General features: G+C 28.3%; 1 protein-coding gene across 1 annotated transcript; it reads left to right on the top strand.

Moving 5' to 3' along the window:
• The first annotated feature begins 4,119 nt into the window (after positions 1-4,119).
• On the top strand, positions 4,120-17,425 carry LOC143199267 (uncharacterized). The gene is made up of 3 exons (XM_076409032.1): positions 4,120-4,275; positions 15,045-15,096; positions 16,222-17,425. The coding sequence occupies exons 1-3, from the start codon at positions 4,135-4,137 to the stop codon at positions 17,298-17,300; spliced, it is 1,272 nt and encodes a 423-aa protein (XP_076265147.1). The 5' UTR covers positions 4,120-4,134; the 3' UTR covers positions 17,301-17,425.
• Positions 17,426-20,936: the final 3,511 nt, after the last annotated feature.

The raw sequence follows: 20,936 nt of genomic DNA, 5'->3' as shown, positions 1-20,936 counted from the left end.
ATATATTAATAATATATTAACGTAAACATAACATAGGGTTGCTTCAAATTTCACAACAATCACTTTTAGCCTATGCAGTAGATGAATGTCGGAATACCGACGTAAAACCTCATTTCAAAGTTTCGAAAAGATATGATATACATTTTATCATATGATATAATTTTACAGTATCATTCAAGTGGTCTTACAGTGGAATTGTGGATTAGTATTTCTGAAAGAGTAAATATATCTGGAATATCCTGATTAGTCTATAAGACAACTAATATGCGAACCTATAATCATCATAATGAAAACAGTAGTGGTTGTAATGTTGTAAAATTCTAGATTAGACTTCTTCTAGAGAAAGGCCATTTGCTTCAGATGGAGGTATTATATCATATTCTACATACATCATCATTAACATCGTCAATACACGCGTTAGACGACTAGCGTCAGTAGTATGATAAGTTTTGAGATCCAGAATTAATTCTAGCTTTGGCGATTGCGAAATTTTAAAATTTTGTTTGAAAAGGAAAAAGGTTTAAATTATCTTTCATTCGTCTACTATTGGCTGTGATGTATCATTCGTTTAATAGAAGAGGGCGTCATCAGTTAAGTAATATATCTATAAGAGAATAAATTATTAGCCAATATTATACTAAATATTTCATATTTACAATTAGCCCTATTAGTTAAATGCTGAAATTAAAGAAAAACAATCGCAAATGAGAAGAAAGAATTATCACTTTAGTACCACTAGAAGTTAGTATTATATTAGTGAACAGACTTAGACCTATTGTATAATTGAAAATCATCTCACCTGGAAATAATTTAATTAGCTATAAATATAATTTTTAAACAATCAAATCGATATTCTCAGTCGATGTGCTACGTATTTAGTTCTTAGTTTTAATAATTGTATATTGTATATAAATTAGTATTGGTTGCTCGGGGTAAAAAATAAAACAATTGAACGCTGTCTCTAAAAGTAATTATAGACATTCCTTTAGTTTACTTCAAATATTCAATTGTGAAAAAATGTTCGTATTTAATATCAGACTGCTTTTAATTGATCAGATGTCTTGTACTTGCTGTACCCATAAAAAACTTTTATCTTAATTCAGTTCGTAAAAAATTACTATATATTATTTTTCAATTTCGTGTGACACTTATTAACTTTTTGCAACACTGGAACGGATAAGTTTCTATTTTCTCAGTATATTGGTTTATTGTTCTTTGTTTTTTATGGACTTGAAATCAGAACACAAAAACTTAGTAATTGATAACAGTCTCCATTATTTATGCATTAAAATAATTAAAAATAGACTTAAAAAAGAATTACAGTGGAAAAAAATGAACCAAAATCTGTGCTATATTTAAATAATTGTGAAAAATATGCATAAAAACCGTTGGCTATTTGTGAATTTTATGATGGACTTCTCAGGACTAAAGAAATCATAATAGGAAGCCAAGGTGTTGAAGAGTTTGAGTTTAAAGAATAGCGAGAATTCGAATATCAGTTAAAAATTGTAGTAGAAAATATTGGAGACTATATTGAGTGAGATTATCTTTAAAATAATATCAGGAGTTATAGGCTAAGAATCAAATTGATTTAATCCGAACGAAGCATAACATTCAAATAAATTTCCTTGTTTAAATTTTGGCCCGATGGAAAAAATATATAATAAACATCACGATTTTTACTTTATTATTATTTTTTATTACAATTATAATTTTTCTTCAATTACGTTCATTTAATTAGAAATTTGTAATTACATACTTATTTTATTACAGATTATTATTAATGTATAAGAAACATTAAACTTCTAAATAAGAATATCAAGACCGCGGAGGTACACCAAATATATTTTCTTGAGAAATAATAGGAATATTGCTTTCCATATAGTTGTAATATGGTATAAACAGGCTTTCATTCATATCTGTCAGGAAATACTTTCATTTCAGGTGACAGTACTAAATTATTCCAGATGAATCTTTGTGGAAGCAGACTGTAACGAATTCGGAAAAGGTTTCTTTTCAGTTTCTTTTGTCAACTACAAAGACTTATAATTCGATGAAAAATTACCGATATTGATTGAGACATTAAATAGAATATTAAAGTTATTATATAAGGTTAGCTAAAATGTTATTTCGATTTTTTCTAATGCATCGGTTTAAAGGCGCATATCTTTAGTAATACTTATTTTGTAGCTTAGCGCATTTGAATGGTAGCGTCATTAATTTACTCAATTTTAGGAGCTATAAATAAAGTTTCCAGAAGATTATTGTATACATCATATTTTGCTTTTTTGTCGCATATTCATCGAAAATTGTTTGATGTTATTAACAATAAGTGTATAAATGAACGCTTTGGTTTATTAATTTTTGTTGAAAAGAAGCTTGGATTCCATTTGGATTAATAGTGAAAAATTAATTACTGAATGAAAATTTCCATTTGTGAATCGTTGTCTTTTGTCGCTTTGACAAATTTGGCTATTTCCGAAGAAGACTGTATGATGACCTTATATCATCCAATTGCCATTTGTTCCGGACTTGTAAAACTGGTTTCAAAAGTGAATTAAGAAATTCACTGGTTTCACTTCCTCTTCCAGAAATCTTCGTCAGAATACTCTATAATTACCGAATTATGGACGATCCAAAAGGGACGTATATCATTTTTTAGTATTTAAAATTGATATCAATAAATGCACATTAAGAAATATGAGAAAAAAGTTAAATCATTTTTTATTCAATTCATGATTATATTTGCTTGAATAGAAAATTTCAAATAATAAATAACAGGTTTTCAGCATGTTTAAAGAAAATTGTTTATAGTACGGTATTTCTTTGAGAATATTAGGAGTTGGTTAAGTTATTAGCATGTATTCTGATGGTTTTTTCACGCTAAAAATGCATTTGTTGTGAAAAATTGGTAGAGTATATATTAACTAAAATCAAATTCCATTATTATTTGTTCAGTTTTCTGACCACGTGACGATACATGACCGACGATTATGATCACAAAAAAATGATTGAAAGATCATACCCCCTTTTTGGTATTCTTCAGTATTTTGAAACTATGTGCTTGCTAAGTGGTAATCCGATAGCGGTGTGTAATACGGTTTATAAGCACATTGGGTGCGTCAGAACTTTCCATTCAATTTGCAACAGTTTATCCTTCACAACTCAGACAAGAGGGTGACTCTACGTAATGTACGCTATGTAAGATGCCTAAATGTTCCATCCAGACCGTTCTTTGTCATTGACATCAAAATTACTATTTTTAAATCGATAAAACGGCTTCCCCGGCAGATTTCTTCAAATGAAACAATAAAATGAATGACCTTCGAAAATTAAATTTGGGGTGCCCCATGACCAGCGTCTGCTTACAATGAATAGCTCAATAATACTAAACGTAAAACTGTTTTTACTAAGATTATTAAAATCAAACAAACGATTTTGTATGAACTGTTTAAATAATAATTAATCTAAACTGATATGCGAGTTATTGAGTGCAAATCTCTTCATTTTTTGATGGCTGTTGGTTAAGGGAGTTATAGATTCTAAATATAACCGAATTTTAAGAAATATGTAACATTTGTAAGGAATTTGCACCCGAAATTAATTTCGGTCGTTATATAAATCTTAACATCGTTATATAAATCTGTAAATCATCACACTGATGGGTGGGCCGTGTTAATTAATATAATATATCTAGTCAAACTGGATCCATATATCTTTTAGTTCATCTTAAATAGCAAACAGATATTTAACAAATATATTTTAAGCTAGAAATAATAAATTATTTGCATTTTAAAATATTTTTTTTCCTTATTTTTCTACTAAATGTTACTATGATTAATAAATATTGCCTTTTAGTTGTTTGGTTATTTTAAATTCTGAAGTCATATTGACACTTTAAAAATGTATATTTAAGATATTAAAATTATAATTAATATACTTTAAGCATATACCTGAAAAATATATATTGTTTCCCTTTACCAACTGCTATCAGCGTTAGCAAAGATACAACCAGAGGATGCGCGTCCATGTTGACTTTTTTCTACAAGGGCCCCCTCCACCTGTAGCCTGCCCACCTGACGTCGCATCTGCCCCCTCTGGATGTCGCCGCCTGATACTGGCATCGTATAAAAGATGCCTGGAAACGCCATAGAATCACATTCAACCCTCAGCTTCAGTTTTGGAAAGTGTTCTCTATCAGACAAAATGTGGTACACCGGCATAGTGTTGACAATCTTGGTCGTTTTGGTCTTAGTTCAAGCCGGTACTAAAGAAGTAAGTTCAATTAATTCACTCATTTTAGTACATGATATTAGTTACTTTATACTTTTGATTATATGTATATGAATTAATGTTTGTTTACTTTAATTCCATTTTAATAAAAATGATTATAACACTAAACTTTTAAAATTTTCATATAAAAAACAGGCCAAAAAAATTACAATCCCATATAAAAAACATAGATTCGTTTATATCTTAATAAACTAAATCTGTTAAGTTGCATTATTCATATTCAATGTACATATTTGTTTGATTTAAAATATGTATTTTATACTCTGTATATAATTTCTAACAATTTGTTTTTTGGTTACATTTAAATCAAAATATGGCGGTCTACAATTTTATTAATTATTAATGATTAATTAATTAATATTAAGATATAATATTAAGATAACAATCTCTTCCGTAATTCGTAACTTACCAATTTTTAGTATTATATTTAGTTTTAGTTTCGAACAATCAATCAATAATTGATATCAATGATTGAAATCTCCAATAAACTATTATAGCTTTCTAGAGATTTTTGTAGCAGATATTAGTGAAAAGGTCCACTCAAATAAAGTTTTTATTATATAAAGACGCTCTTATTGAACACTATTGAAAAGATTGTCCCTTTTGATAGCGTCTCTTCTGCAAAAAAAAAGTTGCATATAGGGTTGATCAAAATGTAGTTTTCAGGATTCATAACTTATGCTATTACTTTATACTATTACTTATTACTTAAAATTGTAGTTTTATTAAATACATTTGTAGGGATATAAAATTCAACTTAATTTTTATCATATTATATAATATTAATTGATCACTGCAATAACTAATTAATAACTATTCTATATCTGATTACTATTTACCAAATATATTAAGACTATATAGAATACATTATTTTGACATAAAAAGACATAAAATGTGGCGCGTTATTTTACAGAATACCCTCAAGTAACACTTCATAAAACAAGCAGTATAAATGTACCCATCTGCATGTTTATCGCTTTTATAAAAAAAAGTATTACAGACACTTATAAAACAAAACACTTTGCTAGAGTAAAATATCATATAAAAAACCCTTAGAAATTGTACTGCATATTACTTAAACTGAAGCTTTCCAATCTAAATTCCACTTGAATGGATTTTTTTACTAAATTGTAATTTAAGATAAAAAATCCAAAAAAAAATTAAGTATATAAATGTATAATAATTATTTTGTTTATTTGTTTTGTAGGAAATATACATTTTTCACCCTCATAACATTAGCATCAGTATGCACAGAAGAGAACATCGAACAAAACTTTGGCGAAACTGTACATATCATGTATTAACGTATTATAAATGCATAAAGTTAGTTTACGTTTAAAGTAAAATTTAATAAGATGTCAAGACCAACCAAAATATCAGTAGTTTTTGAACAAATCCATTATCTATTCTAGTATCTTGCTATGTTTTAACTTATTTAAAATATTACAGTATTATTTCCAAAAATATACAACTTATCGAAATAAACTATATAGAATATTAGTTTTCAGAAGGACAATTTGACAATTTCTGATGGGTTAACTTTGGAATTATGCGGAAAATGTTTTGAATTTGGAAAATATTTTTATATATAATTATCTGTTATAAATCTTATTAAAATAGTTAATAACGGCGAGGGTGACTTTTTCAATGATTGCTGTTTTTTCGATTAGAGATTTTGTTGTTTTATAAATGTTTTTTTATGAAATTAATTTATTTTTTTTTTCTATTTTACCATATGTTTGAAATTACCTTATTTCATTCTAAAATTGGTATTATGGTTCTGTTCGCGTTATTTCGACCCCAATGTTTTTTAACTATTAAGTTACACAAACTAAACACTGATCCTATTTTCTTCGTATAGATTTTCATAAATAAATCCATACTGTCAAATACATAGTGTCTAATATGTGTGTGAAGTATTAACTTGTCTATCTTGTTAATTAAATTGTAAACACTAGTCAATATATAGGTGCTGTTTTGCTCGATGGCCATATGTCTCTTTTCTGATTCACACTCCTCACTGTACATATTCTGAGATATCTGACTGAAAAATTGAGCCGAGTTATTTTTCTAATCCTCTTTCGAAGCCAGATTTACATAATTAAGGAAGTTTTAGTCGAGACGGGAACAAATGGCAGTCATATGGAACAGGTTGATGCAATAATGATGATGCATCAAACACTAAAATGTGCCATGACAACTAGCGATGGAAATCAGCACCATTCTGAGAACTCAATCTAAAGTCTCTAATTCGAAAACGCAATAACTTTTAACTGAATAAACGAATAACTATACCTTTATATCTAAAATATTCTATGGATGGTTATTTTTCAAAGGCGTTTCAGTGTGGTTTCATTGAACAAGTATTTTTATAGATAGGACTTGAAATTAATTTAGTACGAAAAGTCCAAATTACTTTTATTTTTTGCAATTAAATTACTAAAGTATTTATCACCCAGTGGAAAATTCACACTTCACACTCAACCGAAATGAAAGTGATTAAGGGTTTTAGGATAGATACAATAGACAATATTAATATCTAATATTAATATTAATAATTAATCTATTGACTATATTTTGAGAGTGGACTACTTAGAAAATATTTGTTTGTTTATGTTAATTTAAATCAACTATTTAAATTACTAATCAGCTGATACACTTATTCCGTCCATATATTATTTGTCGAATTAATTCCTGTTTGTTTTGGCTCTTTTAGTTATATTTATTTTATTAATGAAGAAATAAGTCTAATTATTATTTACAATGTTATGTTTTAAGCTTAAATTTAAAGAGGATTCTGATAGACATGTGATCAACAGGAAATTGAAAAATAATGACTCACGCTGAAATCTTATATTTATGTTGATCAAATATCCGATAGAGCAATTTCCTAATAAAATAAAAGGCTGTGTCCCTTTCATTTTTATTCCAAATAAAGCGTAGGAATAACGACATTCACTACTGGATGCCATTGGAGAAAAATGCTGACTTATCAATTTTTTTAACAACATAAAATGAGTTGTATTTGAAGGAAAGATAGGCTTTCTAAAGGGTAGTAGACTTTTCTGATATTAATTTTCAATTTGCGGATTATTTACCAGGCATATATTGTATTTTAAGTAATATGTACATATTTGTAAATGTGATAATTTACTTATTAATCCTTAACTGTTAATATCCTATAATGTTTATACAAACAATGGCTGAAACATTCATCAATTTCAAATAACCGAATAAATGTAAAAAATATTTTATTAAAATATTCGACAAAAATTAGCATAAATTGTTTTATATATTTTATTTTCAGCATTCGAACAATTCCATGTGATTTTACGATGTTCCATGCATTATAATGAATGGTTAACTTTATTTTTTCAATTAGATTTATTGTTTTTAAGGTTTTTCATTTATAACATGCAAATAGAAATTTTTTTGTAAATAACATATGAACTAATTAATTTTTCACTCCCTTGACAATCACTGACCACTATAATGCCTAATAATTATGATATTTTCTGATAAGCCTGTTCTGTGTGTTCTCTCTTTTCCCCAACATGCAATATTTACTTCCAGTCTTTAAAAAAAAATTTACAGGTAGCTCTAGAGGCACGGCTCTAATGAAGAAATAGGAAACAAAACACCACTTTTTACGAGCGAGGATTTTTCTGGACCAGTTAAAACGTATACTCTGAACCAAATTAGAGACCATCTCAGAAGAAATCCGGTCTTATCCAGCCTGGTTACGGGCGCGACTGAAATGGTTATTCCTTTTCAAATTTTCCACAGTTGCCTATAAAGATATTTACAATTACAATCACAAACATAAAGTACATCCATAATTTGCGGGATCGACTATCGCAGCACTAGGACCATTTTGTCGCCTTACCCGCTGCGCTACCAAGCCGACAAATTTATATCCAGAATTTTACGTATATAAGACTAACCTAACATCTAATTTAAAATAACAATTGAAAAATAAATTAGTTCACCAACTATCTTTATGATAGTTAACTCAATTTTACTCAAATTTATTTAATTTTCCTATTTTTTAAATAGTACGACAGTGCAATTACTCGATAGAATGAAAAAATCTGCCTTTCCCAACTTATCTCAAAATATAATGTATCATTACTGAATATGGAGAAGAATACAAATTGCGGTCATATTTTTCAATAAAATGACAGGATGATTTACACTTTACATTAACAAACAAATATTAACGCATTATTTGAAATAAAATCATCCATGCAGAGAGGATCATTAAGCAGTATTTTTACAATATTACATGGCATGGTCAACCGACAAAAAACAGAATTAATTTTAAAAATTATAATAATATATATATTAATATAATTAATATTTAAAGGTACCATTACCATTTAAAAGGTTTTCCTGCTTAAATTAATTTTGGGGTTTTTCGTTTGACATTAGCTGTGATTATATACGAAAAATGTCGAGATTATAAATATTACTAGAACATTACAGGTAATTTATTTTTAATATTCTGAGGAGTATTCATTTAATTCATCTATAAGTATGTTAATATTATTAAAATAGTTAATTATATCTTTCATGCAGTTGTCTTTTACATTTAATATTAAAAAACGGTACATCAATTTAGTAGTTACCTGTTAGTACCCCAATATATTGGCATGGCTGACGGCTCTGTAATATATATTAATAATTATTAATGTCTAAAAAGCGAACAGAAACGTCAATAATTTGGAAGTTTATCTAATATTTAACCGAAAAAATGAAATATAACGTTGACTATTGTTAATTTTAACATTTACATTATGTATTGGGGCGAAATAAACGAATATGGATTGAATGCAGTGTTTATCTTAGAAATCTCTTGAGAAAGTCTCGTAGATTTCGTTGATATTTGTTCGGTTTGAATCCCAAAGTTTAAATGTATAACTTAATATTTAAGTACATTCTTGGGCAATAATTTAATATTTTCATGACATTACAATGAAAATATTTGCTTTGTTTCCAATATCTTAAACTTATGTTTTAGTAAGATATAACATCAAATTGTCTTATATTCTGTTTAAATAACAATATTCCTGAAGACCATCTTATTGGTAATCTCTAACTAACCAAAACCAAAGGTTTTAAATATGTTGATTTAATATAAAGTTATACTTTATATTTATACACGAATCTATTAACAATAGCGTCATCTACAGTAAATTTCACTTCATATAAAAATATTATAATACATTTTGTTCTATATCTCTATCAATATATTTAATTCTACAATGACAAGAAACTCCTTCCAATGAAATATTTTGTATTAGGTTGTTTAATTAATACTATATTAGCTAACTTGCGATATCTTTTTGTATATTACAACAAGTTTTCTTTCCTCTTTTGGACCAAAAAAATATAAAATGTAATGAACTTTTTTAGTTTAATATTAAACTTAATTCTAAATTGTATTTGTATATTATGCTGTCGAATATATTTAAATAAAAGAACAACAAATATTATACCAACCGCTGTAGCAACATTTATTGTACGTTGAAAAAGGCAAATGTTAACTGTATAAACTGTTTAAAGCGTTATTTTAGTTATTCATTTATTAAAATGTATTAATATTGTGTCTAAAAGATACTTATTTAGGAAACATAATTATTAATATAACATAACCAAATATTTCTAAAAAATATCTTTCAGTATGATCCAAAATTATTGAAATTAAATGGCAATTACTTATAGTACCTCTCAGGGTATATTTTTGGGGAAACCCTTTTGATAATTGTAGAAATTATAATAAATTTGGATTATCATCTGAAGGCAAAATATTTTAGCTGTATTAAGAGGACATCTCTGGTATTGAACTATATCATAATTTTCTAGATGTTTCTGGCTTACCTCAACTCACAATAAATTACATTGGAATATTAATGGATAAGAATAATAAATAATAATAACAAAGAACTGACCCAAGAAATGGTGGTTATTATCCTAATGTTGGAACAAAAATTCCATTAAGTTTTGTACCCCGAAAGGTCTGTTTTTCTGAACCCTTTCCAGATAAGTAATTATAAAAATTATTATAATGAATTTGATTTATTATTTAAATACTTTCACATCTGAAGACACAACGGTAGTTCTAACTGATTAACAACAATAATTTTAATTTTGTAAATGCTAATATTTATTGATATATGCATCATTTACAATATTATATGTTATTTTTGTGTTATATAAAGTATGTGAACTAAAAAACTTAGCATAATGCAAGTATTGGAAAAGTATCCGCAAATTTAATCAAGGAAAATGTATGGATATATTACGAATCCTGTCAGATGTTATAAAAATGGAAACTTATAAAATCCTTTAAAGTAAAATACATATTGCAGTAAAATAACAAAGAGAGTAAAGTCGAAAAGTATATTCCCATTCTATCGATATTTAATGTTTTTCTTTTAAGTTCTACATAGACATCGCCGGAGGAATAACTTTAGGATAAATTTGACTATAAACAAGTATATTTTGATATGGGATTGTTACAGTTTAAAACCCAATATACATCCAATTATTTAGTTACCCGGTAATTTAATTATTATCTAATTAAATATATCAATTGCTGGTAACCAATAATTACTTTAACAATGACAAAATATTTCGATCTTACTGCTATTTGATGTAATACATATTTAATTCGTTACATATAAATTTCATTTGTAATGAATTAGTTTTGTAACAGGTGTTTCAAGACGATTGGGTTTTTGAGTTTTTATTTTGAAATTGGGTTTATAAATATCTCATTCTCGTATATTTACTCAATGGATATTTAACGGCCATTTTGTCTATGGCACCGTTATTTAAAGTAATCTGTTATTTAAAATGTATATATTTTCTTGACAACATATTATTACGGATATTTACATACTTATTTGGCAATGTTAATTATATAAAATACTACTAAATACATTTACGTTATTTTAATAAAATGAATTAGGGGAAAATATATACGTTGCAAAGTGGATTGATATATAAATAAGAAACAAATATATTTAGTTACCTAAATGAGATAGTCGAAAATATGCGTGCAGAATGGTTTACTATTAGATGATGACATATACTTTGACCAGCGAATATATTGGTAAAAATAACATAAAATAAACTAATAGTTTTCCATGTAGTACTATTGAATTATACAATGTATACAGGCGCTAATCATAGAACACTCATTACATTTTCGACATTAATTATTTTTGTTGTTTATTTTGAAGAAATCTGTTGCCAAAGTGCGTTAAACACTTAGAAAGAAACATAGATTCGGAAAAAGAGCCAAAAAATACCTATGAATATTTGAAAGGCGGGGAATCACGTCATATTAAGAATTTTTATACAGGGGGTTAATTTTCAAGAGCGACAGCAAAATAGCAACAAGTTTGAAAGGTTTGCTACCATTAATATATGATTAAATTTCCAAGAGAGCCATATAATTTATAGAATAACTAATAATAGATACATACCTACAAGAAATTATTAATATTCCATAAAAATGTTGTCCATATTTACATTTAATAGTCTTTAAATCAAATTATTTCTCTTCATTAAGTTTTATTTTAACTTTCCTCCAATTACGAGGCATTATGGATTTTTGCTTCACACTAATTTGACGTAAGTAAAATGAAATATATTTCCTTGTGGGTTTAAAAATTAAATTACAATAACAGACCTTGAAGAAAAAAATTCAACAGAAATATTGTATATTGTAGAAAATTGGGAAATACATGTAAGTTGTTTAACGTTAAGAATTGAAATTTGAAATGAACGTCTTAAACCTATTAACAGTTTTTAACATTATTAAGAAAGTAACAGTTAATAAAATAGAACTATATATGAATAGATAGTCTTGTTGTTGTATTAAAGTTAAAAGAGGCTTCCAAAGTTAATTTATTTATCCTAGGATATTTTAAATACATATAAACTTTAGATTTTGACATTCATGAGTATTGCAGTTGATTATTAACGTTAGAATTAAAACATGTTGTTCCTGGTAATTATGGGTTTCAATATAATTTATTAGACTATATATACTTAAATAAAAGCGCAATTAATTCATTAATGCAAAATAGATTAATTAAGCTTTGTATCCGCTCTAATGTGAATTACAAACTCTAAAACGCAACTTCTTAAAAGTTATAAACAAATGTTCTGAATCTAAATTTTTCTGAATTAAAAAAAAACATTTTATGATTTTTCAGGAGAGTTAGTAATAGTCCAACGAATCAGATTTAATGAATATCGTTGACAAGCAATTTAAACTTTAATTAAAATGTTTATATCATAAAAGTCATCAAGAAAAATATGTATTTGCTTCTCATATGTGGTAGGTAGTTCTTTCTTAATTTTGTCAATTCTTTTTGCGATCTTTTAATAATACTATATACCATTAGTTATTGATAGTTAAATTATATAAAAATATTAAATTAGCCGTTTAGGCGTTTTAGAAAGCCTAAATGCTGATTATAGAATTTAAGAGAAAAAGTAAAACTCCTCCCTATAATTTTATATCTTCGAAATTAAAAACATATGTCGCTTGTATTGAACAATGGTATATGTTTCAAGTGAAATCTAACTATAGAGATATAACTTTAAGTAACGTAACATATATTGCTTATAAGGAGATATATCATAGTTCTTTCTTTAATTTGATATATTATTTATATGTTAGACTAGTTAGTGGACACGTTATAGCAGAAGAAATATCAGTTATTTGTATTTGTACTCTTTTTACTTAAAACTCATTTTCATTGCAACGTTAAATTCTAAAATTAACTAAGCACTTGTTCAATAATACCAGTTTAAAAACATTTAAAATAATATCCTTCTATTCATCTTGGGACTAGTGAGAACTTGTCCAGTGACAAAGGAACAACTTAGAGACCATTCCAAATGACATCCCCTCTTATCACGCCAGGTTACTGGCTTGACTGGGATGGTTATTCCTTGTCGGATTTTACATTGTTACCTAGAGACATTTATAATTACAATCACAAATATAAAGTACATCCATGCTTTGCGGGATTCGACTCATCGACTATCGCAGCACTAGGTCCATTTTGTGACCATAACCGCTGCGTTAACAAGCCGACAAATTTGTATCCAGAAATTTACGTATATAAGACTAACGTAACATCTAATTTAAAATAACAATTGAAAAATATTTTTTTCATCAAGTATCATAAATTAACCCAAATTTATTTAATTTTTCTAGAGCTTAAATAATACGACAGTGCAATTTCTCTATAGAATGAAAAAATCTGCCTTTCGCAATTCGCAATCCCAAAATATAATGCATCATTACTGAATATGGAATAAACTTCCAGAAGAATACAAATTACGCTCATATTTTTCAATAAAATATGAGTTATCTGTATTTCTACTAGTTTATTATATCAGAAATGTATACTGCTTATGCGCTCATTTTCATCGCTACGTCAAAATGGAAAATTAACTATGTATTTGTCCAACAATACTGGTTTAAAAGCATTTGAAATAATATCCTTCTATTCGTCCCGGGACTAGCGAGGAAGTTTGTTTGATTAGTAATGAAAATCTAGAACGTTAATCGAGTTGAAAAACCTCCAACGCCCGGTCTGGTCATTTCTACGCAATCTGAAAAATAATTATCATTGCAATTGGATTCTGTATTTTCAGCAGTATATGGAAAAACAAAATAAATGAATAGTATTGACATTTCATTCATCGTTTTCAATAAATCAAAAACACATGAAGACAGGTTTTTACAATATTTTATACTTCCAAATTGTTAAAACTAACTATTTTCTCTGCTCGTTTGAGCGTTAGCTCTTTTACAGTTAATTCGTTGTTGAACTGTCTTTCACGTCTTTTGTAAAAGTGTTGAAAGAAACACAAAATATGAAAGATAATAATCTGGATCTTTTTTCTAACGTTAATTATACTGAAGATTTGCAATTTTTTGTAATAATCTAACAACCATTTAGTTAAATTAACTCTAAAACCAAGTGATATTGAATCAATTAATATTTTAAGATATATTATTTGATTCTATGACGATTTAATGTTATATAGTCTCTCCAATAAAACAGCCAATAAACGACTTCAAGATTTATGACATCAGCACGTCGTAATGATTCAATTTAATGCAAATTTAAATTTTGGTTTACAACTTTTGTCAGTTTGTAATCTCTAATTATGATCACCAATGTTTTGAAGAATTTTGTAGACATTTGACAACAGAGTCGACCAGTACCAACACAAATTAAATTTTATAAACTGCATTCGGTCTTTTTTAAACTAGAGTAATGCTAACTAGTAAAACGCATTTGGCAGTATATTAGACGTCATGTATGACGTATATTAGCTGTTTTATTTGAAGGACTATAGATATCCATTATAGTAAAAAATATCTAAGTGACTAGTTGCTAATTGATTTGCAGTTTTTATGTAATAACTTCGTTGTAATTTAAGTTTTAACTATGTTAAGAAAAATAATTTCACAATATATATACGTCAATTCAACCGATACTTTTCATTCATTCTTGGTATTGTAACAAAAATCAATATTAATAAAATTGATTGTATCATTTGGTATACCGATATTTCAAATTAATTTTATTTTAACAATAGTGATAATACCGCGTCAGAAACTTTAGTTCATTAAAATAAATATGCAATTGATGTCAGTTTCGGTAAATAAATAAATATACGTAATTCTAACGACCGTTTTTTCGTTGTTACAGACCTATCAGTATAAATTCAAGAACCTAGACAATTTCAACCTCAAAAGCCCAAGTAAGTATAATAAATCAAATTAATCCATCATTAATTTTCAGTTTGTATATTTGTCGACTAAACGTGCATTATAAATGTTTGCATTTGTTGCCTCACTCTTGAAACCAATCTCAATAATGTAATTAAAGATAAAAAAATCATATCCAATATATATCTAATCTTCTTTTTATATACCTATACATAATTAAAATATATGTTTCATACACGAGTAATTGAGTACAAACACATCATATTTATTATTTTTACTGAAAAAGTAATACTTAATTGATTAAAAATAACCGTTTTTATAATACACATTTTTATAACTTTTAAATACAATATGAAAGCAAATTTTCGTAAATATAAATATTGAAATATGTCTATACTTATAAATTATTTTTGTATTAGTAGAAAATTTGAATTTTTAGTAGGCTCTAGGCAGTAAAATGATAATGTGTGAAAATGTTTGGAAGCTTTCACTTTGAAAAATTCCAACTCGTAAAAAACGTACATCATTAGATTCTTACTCGAGGAAAATACGAGTGTTGTTTTGTTATATATCACATATGTCTGTGTTTACAAAATTACACTTTTATGTTTCACTCAACACTTAAAAGACGCATCGCAAATTTATGCAATATTTTAGTGCTATTTAAAATAATATTCTAGTAGAAGGTAACAGGGCATATTCGACAAAATTGAACAATAATTTTTTTAAAGCTCTTTTTGTACTTTTACGTTTGTTTTTATATGCATATAGAGTAATATATAAAATATTCGAGAGGTATAGAATTTTTAAATCATCCATCAAATATCTATGGTAAGAATCTATCCCCAGGAGGTATCTTGTTTAGCATTTACATTGCTACAATTTCAGCGTTTATGTAAAAAATATAAATATATTTTTTAATACAGCACAAATAAAATGAAATAATCATTTTAAAGATATATTTACTCTATGACCTTTTTAAATAGCTTAATTACTTTGATTTTTCGTATTTATTAATGACTATTTACTGTCTCCCTAGCTGAAACATTCGTTGTGATGGTGTCCTGTCATACGCCGTGCCGTCTATCCACACTAGTGATGTCCAAATAATGATCTATGTACATTATTTTCAACAGAAATATTTCAATAATTTTCAGATAACGGGGAGAATACGTTTCATTTCACTGATGAGCGAAGCATAGATAACATTGGAGGAGGAGGAATATTGTCCAGTCGATCGATTGATCCTATTGATGGAGGTGGCATTCTCGAGGCTAGATCTATTGATGCTATAGGGGGTGGTTTACTAGCTTCCAGAGGTCTCGATAGTATTGGAGGCGGTGGTATACTTTCATCAAGGAGCATTGATAACATTGGAGGAGGGGGAATCTTGGCTTCTCGTTCACTTGATGGTATAGGTGGAGGCTTTCTATCTTCCAGAGGTATTGATTCTATTGGTGGAGGTCTCTTATCGTCTAGAGCCATAAATGGTATTAGAGGTGGACTATTGGCTTCCCGAGCAATTGACAACATCGGTGGAGGTGGACTTTTAACTGCACGAGGTATTGATGGTATTGGAGGAGGTGGTTTATTAACAGCGCGAGCAATGGACGGCATTGGCGGTGGTGGGTTATTAGCTTCAAGAGCTATTGATGGAATTGGTGGTGGTGGTTTGTTAACTGCGCGAGCCATTGATGGTATTGGTGGGGGTGGACTTCTAGCTTCAAGAGCAATTGACGGTATTGGCGGAGGTGGACTTTTAGCTTCTAGAGCAATCGACGGTATTGGTGGAGGTGGCCTGTTAGCTTCAAGAGCAGTTGACGGTATTGGCGGAGGCGGACTTTTAGCTTCAAGAGCAATTGACGGTATTGGTGGAGGCGGACTTTTGGCTTCAAGAGCAATTGACGGTATTGGTGGAGGTGGACTTTTGGCTTCAAGAGCAATTGACGGTATTGGTGGAGGTGGACTTTTGGCTTCAAGAGCAATTGACGGTATTGGTGGAGGAGGCCTGTTAGCTTCAAGAGCAATTGACGGTATTGGTGGAGGCGGTCTTTTAGCTTCAAGAGCAATTGACGGTATTGGTGGCGGTGGGCTTTTAATCTCAAGAGCAATTGATGGCATTGGTGGAGGTGGTTTATTGGCTTCAAGATCAATTGATGGAATTGGCGGAGGTGGTCTTTTAAGCGCAAGAGCTATTGACGGAATTGGTGGCGGTGGTTTAATAAAAAAGAAATAAAATTTCGATCAAATAACTGTTAAAAATCACTAATCACCTAAATTAATAGTATTTTTGGTCATGTAATTCCTTAAAATCTTCTCATTTGAAAGTGACTATATTTAAATAAATTATCTATACAAACACTGATCATTTTATTTCATTATTATGTACACAAACATCCACATTTTATTTAATAATTTATTACATATTTACTTTTAACCTATATAATATAAATGTAATAAATATTAATTGATATCCGTTCATAAGTTACTTCAGGCATTCGAATTCAAAATACGTATTTTTTTTATTGTTTAGATTTTTTACACTTGGAAGGTATTATCAAATATTGAACTTGATTTATTGAAGCACAATTTATATTAAAATAATTTTATATTTACATTGTTTTAAAGATTAAAAAAAGTCTTTCACAAATATTATTACTTACTTGCTTACACAAGAGCGCCAAACTAGCTCTTTGGTATTGGGAGGACGATTTGGAAGAAGCTGTCTCTTAATGGCCGGAGGATGCTTAGGAAAGAAGTCAGCAAAATCATGGGAAACTCCTGTATACAGGTAAAATGATTTCTTCAAGTGTTGCCATAAAATAATAATGATATTTGATTTGCAGCGCTTCGAATGAAAATGACAATAGCCTTGACGCATCAAGAGATTTAACCGATGCTAACCAGATTACTAGAATCCAAGTCGAAAGACTGGATAACCAAAGAAACAATCGCTATCAGTAAGTGTATTCTCGAAGCAATTGATTTTTACCATTTCTGTTTAGTTACTGTTTCTGTTTTATAAAAGCTTTATTTTAAAAATATTTATCAAATATACATATACTATTCTGCTTTAATTTAAATAATCCATTATATACTAATATAGATGAATCCATAAGTTGCTGTTGATATCTGCATATTTCGCATATAATGTATCTTCAAAATTGATGTATTATTAATATAACAATACTGTTAGATCTGGTGAAAAGTTTGATCATCTTTAAACATCTTACTTCTTTATCCAGAATATCTGCAAAAATTTGTGAGGCTTTGTGATTCTACTCTGATAAGGCAGATTTCCCCAAACCATACTGTACACTGAATTATCAAATATTACATTGGAATTAATAGAATGGTGGATCTGCATAGAAGACATTACAAGATTAATGTGAAGATACATATTTTGTCTTAACAATCGAGTTTTTTCTTCCTTTGAGTCTTATATAATTCATCACATACCCGTGCCTCAATCTAATCATTTAAGTTACCATAAACATATCCATTTCTTATATTAACGATCTTTTATTTTTGAACTACCGCTTGTCAATACTAGATTTCAATACTTTCAATATTTGTCAATACATCATTATATTCCTTGGTAATGAAAGTAATCATGAAGACTGCATACCAAACAAAATATAGAGAGTTAGTAAACAATTTCGTAAATAAACGCCATTCTCAGTTATATAGCCATCATGTCATCAATTTCCTGTTGATCAAGATGTTAGTATCGTCATTAAGTCACTATTCACTATTAAGGATAATAATTGCATATTTGATCAATTAGCATTAATTAAAGAATTGAAAACGAAATATGAAATATGTGTATCTTCCAAAAATCAAGAAATATTACACAATTAAATATAATGGAAATTAGACTTGAATAATATTTATTCTGCTTTTTTCAGGGATACTTTCAACCAACAAGATGATATTAAAGGACTTAGGATACTCAGACCTGTTGATTCTGATTATACTAACTATTATTTACAGTAAATTGAATATATATTATAATAAACAAAATATTTTGCGGATAATTGTAAATCTTCCAAAAATACTCTGCCTCATTGAATAACTATGTATTTATCATTGCAATAAATCCAAATAAATATCTCATTTTCTTGATGCTGTTTTATTTATTACTCAGAATTTTCTTGAACATTTCTAATATATTCGTATTCACAATGTGGATATGTTTACATCAGTCAAGTATCAAATTATTAGATTATACTTGGTATACATTTTAATTTTAACGAAAGATAGGGGTGGGATATCTGGAGTTAATCTTAGACTATATCTATATAGATTTATTTCAGAATACACATGTGTTTTCCATCTAGCGGGTTATCAGCTCATAATTTGTCCACAAGTTCCTCGGGTGTTTGAGTTGGGTTAATATTAAACTAATGCTTGCCATTAAATGTTTTCGAACTTTTTTAACTTAAATATTAAAACAATCACTTCGAAAAACATATTTTATTATGTGAAATTTACATAATTCTATTTTCCTTCTTTGCGTTTCTTCCTACCCATAGGGTGTTTTCACATCTGCCAGCACCGACATGGCATCAGCACGGCACCGGTATCGGTGGACCCGTATATGTTTACGGGATTTACAACGTATGATCACATGTGCTTCAATACTTTTTATCATATATACTTGTTCTCCTGTAACTCCTATAATGATTTCTGTTCTGTATGGACTGCATCATTTGTTCACATTCGAACATATTTAGGTAACTAAGGATTGCCTAGTTCTTTGTCAACTATGTTGAAATCACTAGTACTATAGTTTTAATAACAATTTCTAACCAACAACCTTCTAAATTAAACTGTAACATTTAATTCCTATCTGTAAGCGCTTAATTCAGAAAAGAACATATATCTAATGAAAATTAAAGGCTTCTTTAACAGAATCTAATGCGTTATATTAGGTGCATATACTCTGATAATTTTTTCACTTTAACAATACCTTTATTGAGAATCATTGGTATTATACGGTTATAATATTAATCAAAACAATCTCCAACTTTATCTATACATTTTTTTTATATTTCTGAAAACATACGATCGAAATAACGATTTTGGCATGGCAGTTTGGCGTGATCGATAAATATCAGCTCCTCTTCAGCATTTCGAAACCATAGATCCTTTCTGCAACGGTGTATTCTTCACAACTCTTGCGGCTTGTAGATGAGCGTTGTCATGCCAGATGATGACTTTACGTTTGTTACTCTCTATTGTTGTTTTTTTTGCAGCAACACATCGTTGAATTTACTAAATTGACATCGGCAGGTACATACAGTAACATAGTACATACATAACATAACGTTTCTTTTCATAGTAATAATTCATTCATCATTTCATAGTAATTCTTTTCATTTTTTTTAATAGTAATACACTAGACCTTGCTGATCCCGCCATATGCACAGCAATACTATGACCGTGAATATTCCGCTTTTGTATATATTTGGACTGACTTATAACTTTTTGCAATTAGTGATAGATCCACTTTTCATCGCCAGTAACAATATGCCACAGAAAGTGTTTTTGTTTTAACTGGAAAGCTATGAAACAGCAATGTTGAACGGTTCGAAATATGATTTTCAAATCGTGTAGTAGCCTTTATTATTCACCAAATAACTTAACAGTATTAAATGGAAAATTGTTATTTTGTAAGAGAATGTCAAAACTTTTAAATCTAAAACTTGGGTTAGGTTGTTTAATATTTGTTTATATTGATACTTGATTGATTTTCACTAATAGATATCGCTGATAAAAATACATGCAAGCATCTAGTCTTATAGCATATCTTCAGGAATAAAATATGTTTTTAGTTAATATTATAATACATTTTTCAAAAACTCATTAT

This window comes from Rhynchophorus ferrugineus, unplaced genomic scaffold, assembly GCF_030347505.1.
Source record: "Rhynchophorus ferrugineus isolate W39M unplaced genomic scaffold, kcgeb_rfMv2 rfM1, whole genome shotgun sequence".
Taxonomy (NCBI): Eukaryota; Metazoa; Arthropoda; class Insecta; order Coleoptera; family Curculionidae; genus Rhynchophorus; species Rhynchophorus ferrugineus.
Note: the sequence above shows the minus strand (reverse complement) of the source record. Positions and strands in the feature narration are given on the sequence as shown.

Excerpts from the sequence above, each read along its gene's own strand:
- LOC143199267 (XM_076409032.1), top strand. The coding sequence starts at position 4,135 with ATGCCTGGAAACGCCATAGAATCACATTCAACCCTCAGCTTCAGTTTT. Across the intron at positions 4,276-15,044 it reads TTCAAGCCGGTACTAAAGAA|ACCTATCAGTATAAATTCAA; the intron begins GTAAGTTCAATT and ends TCGTTGTTACAG. Across the intron at positions 15,097-16,221 it reads TTTCAACCTCAAAAGCCCAA|ATAACGGGGAGAATACGTTT; the intron begins GTAAGTATAATA and ends AATAATTTTCAG.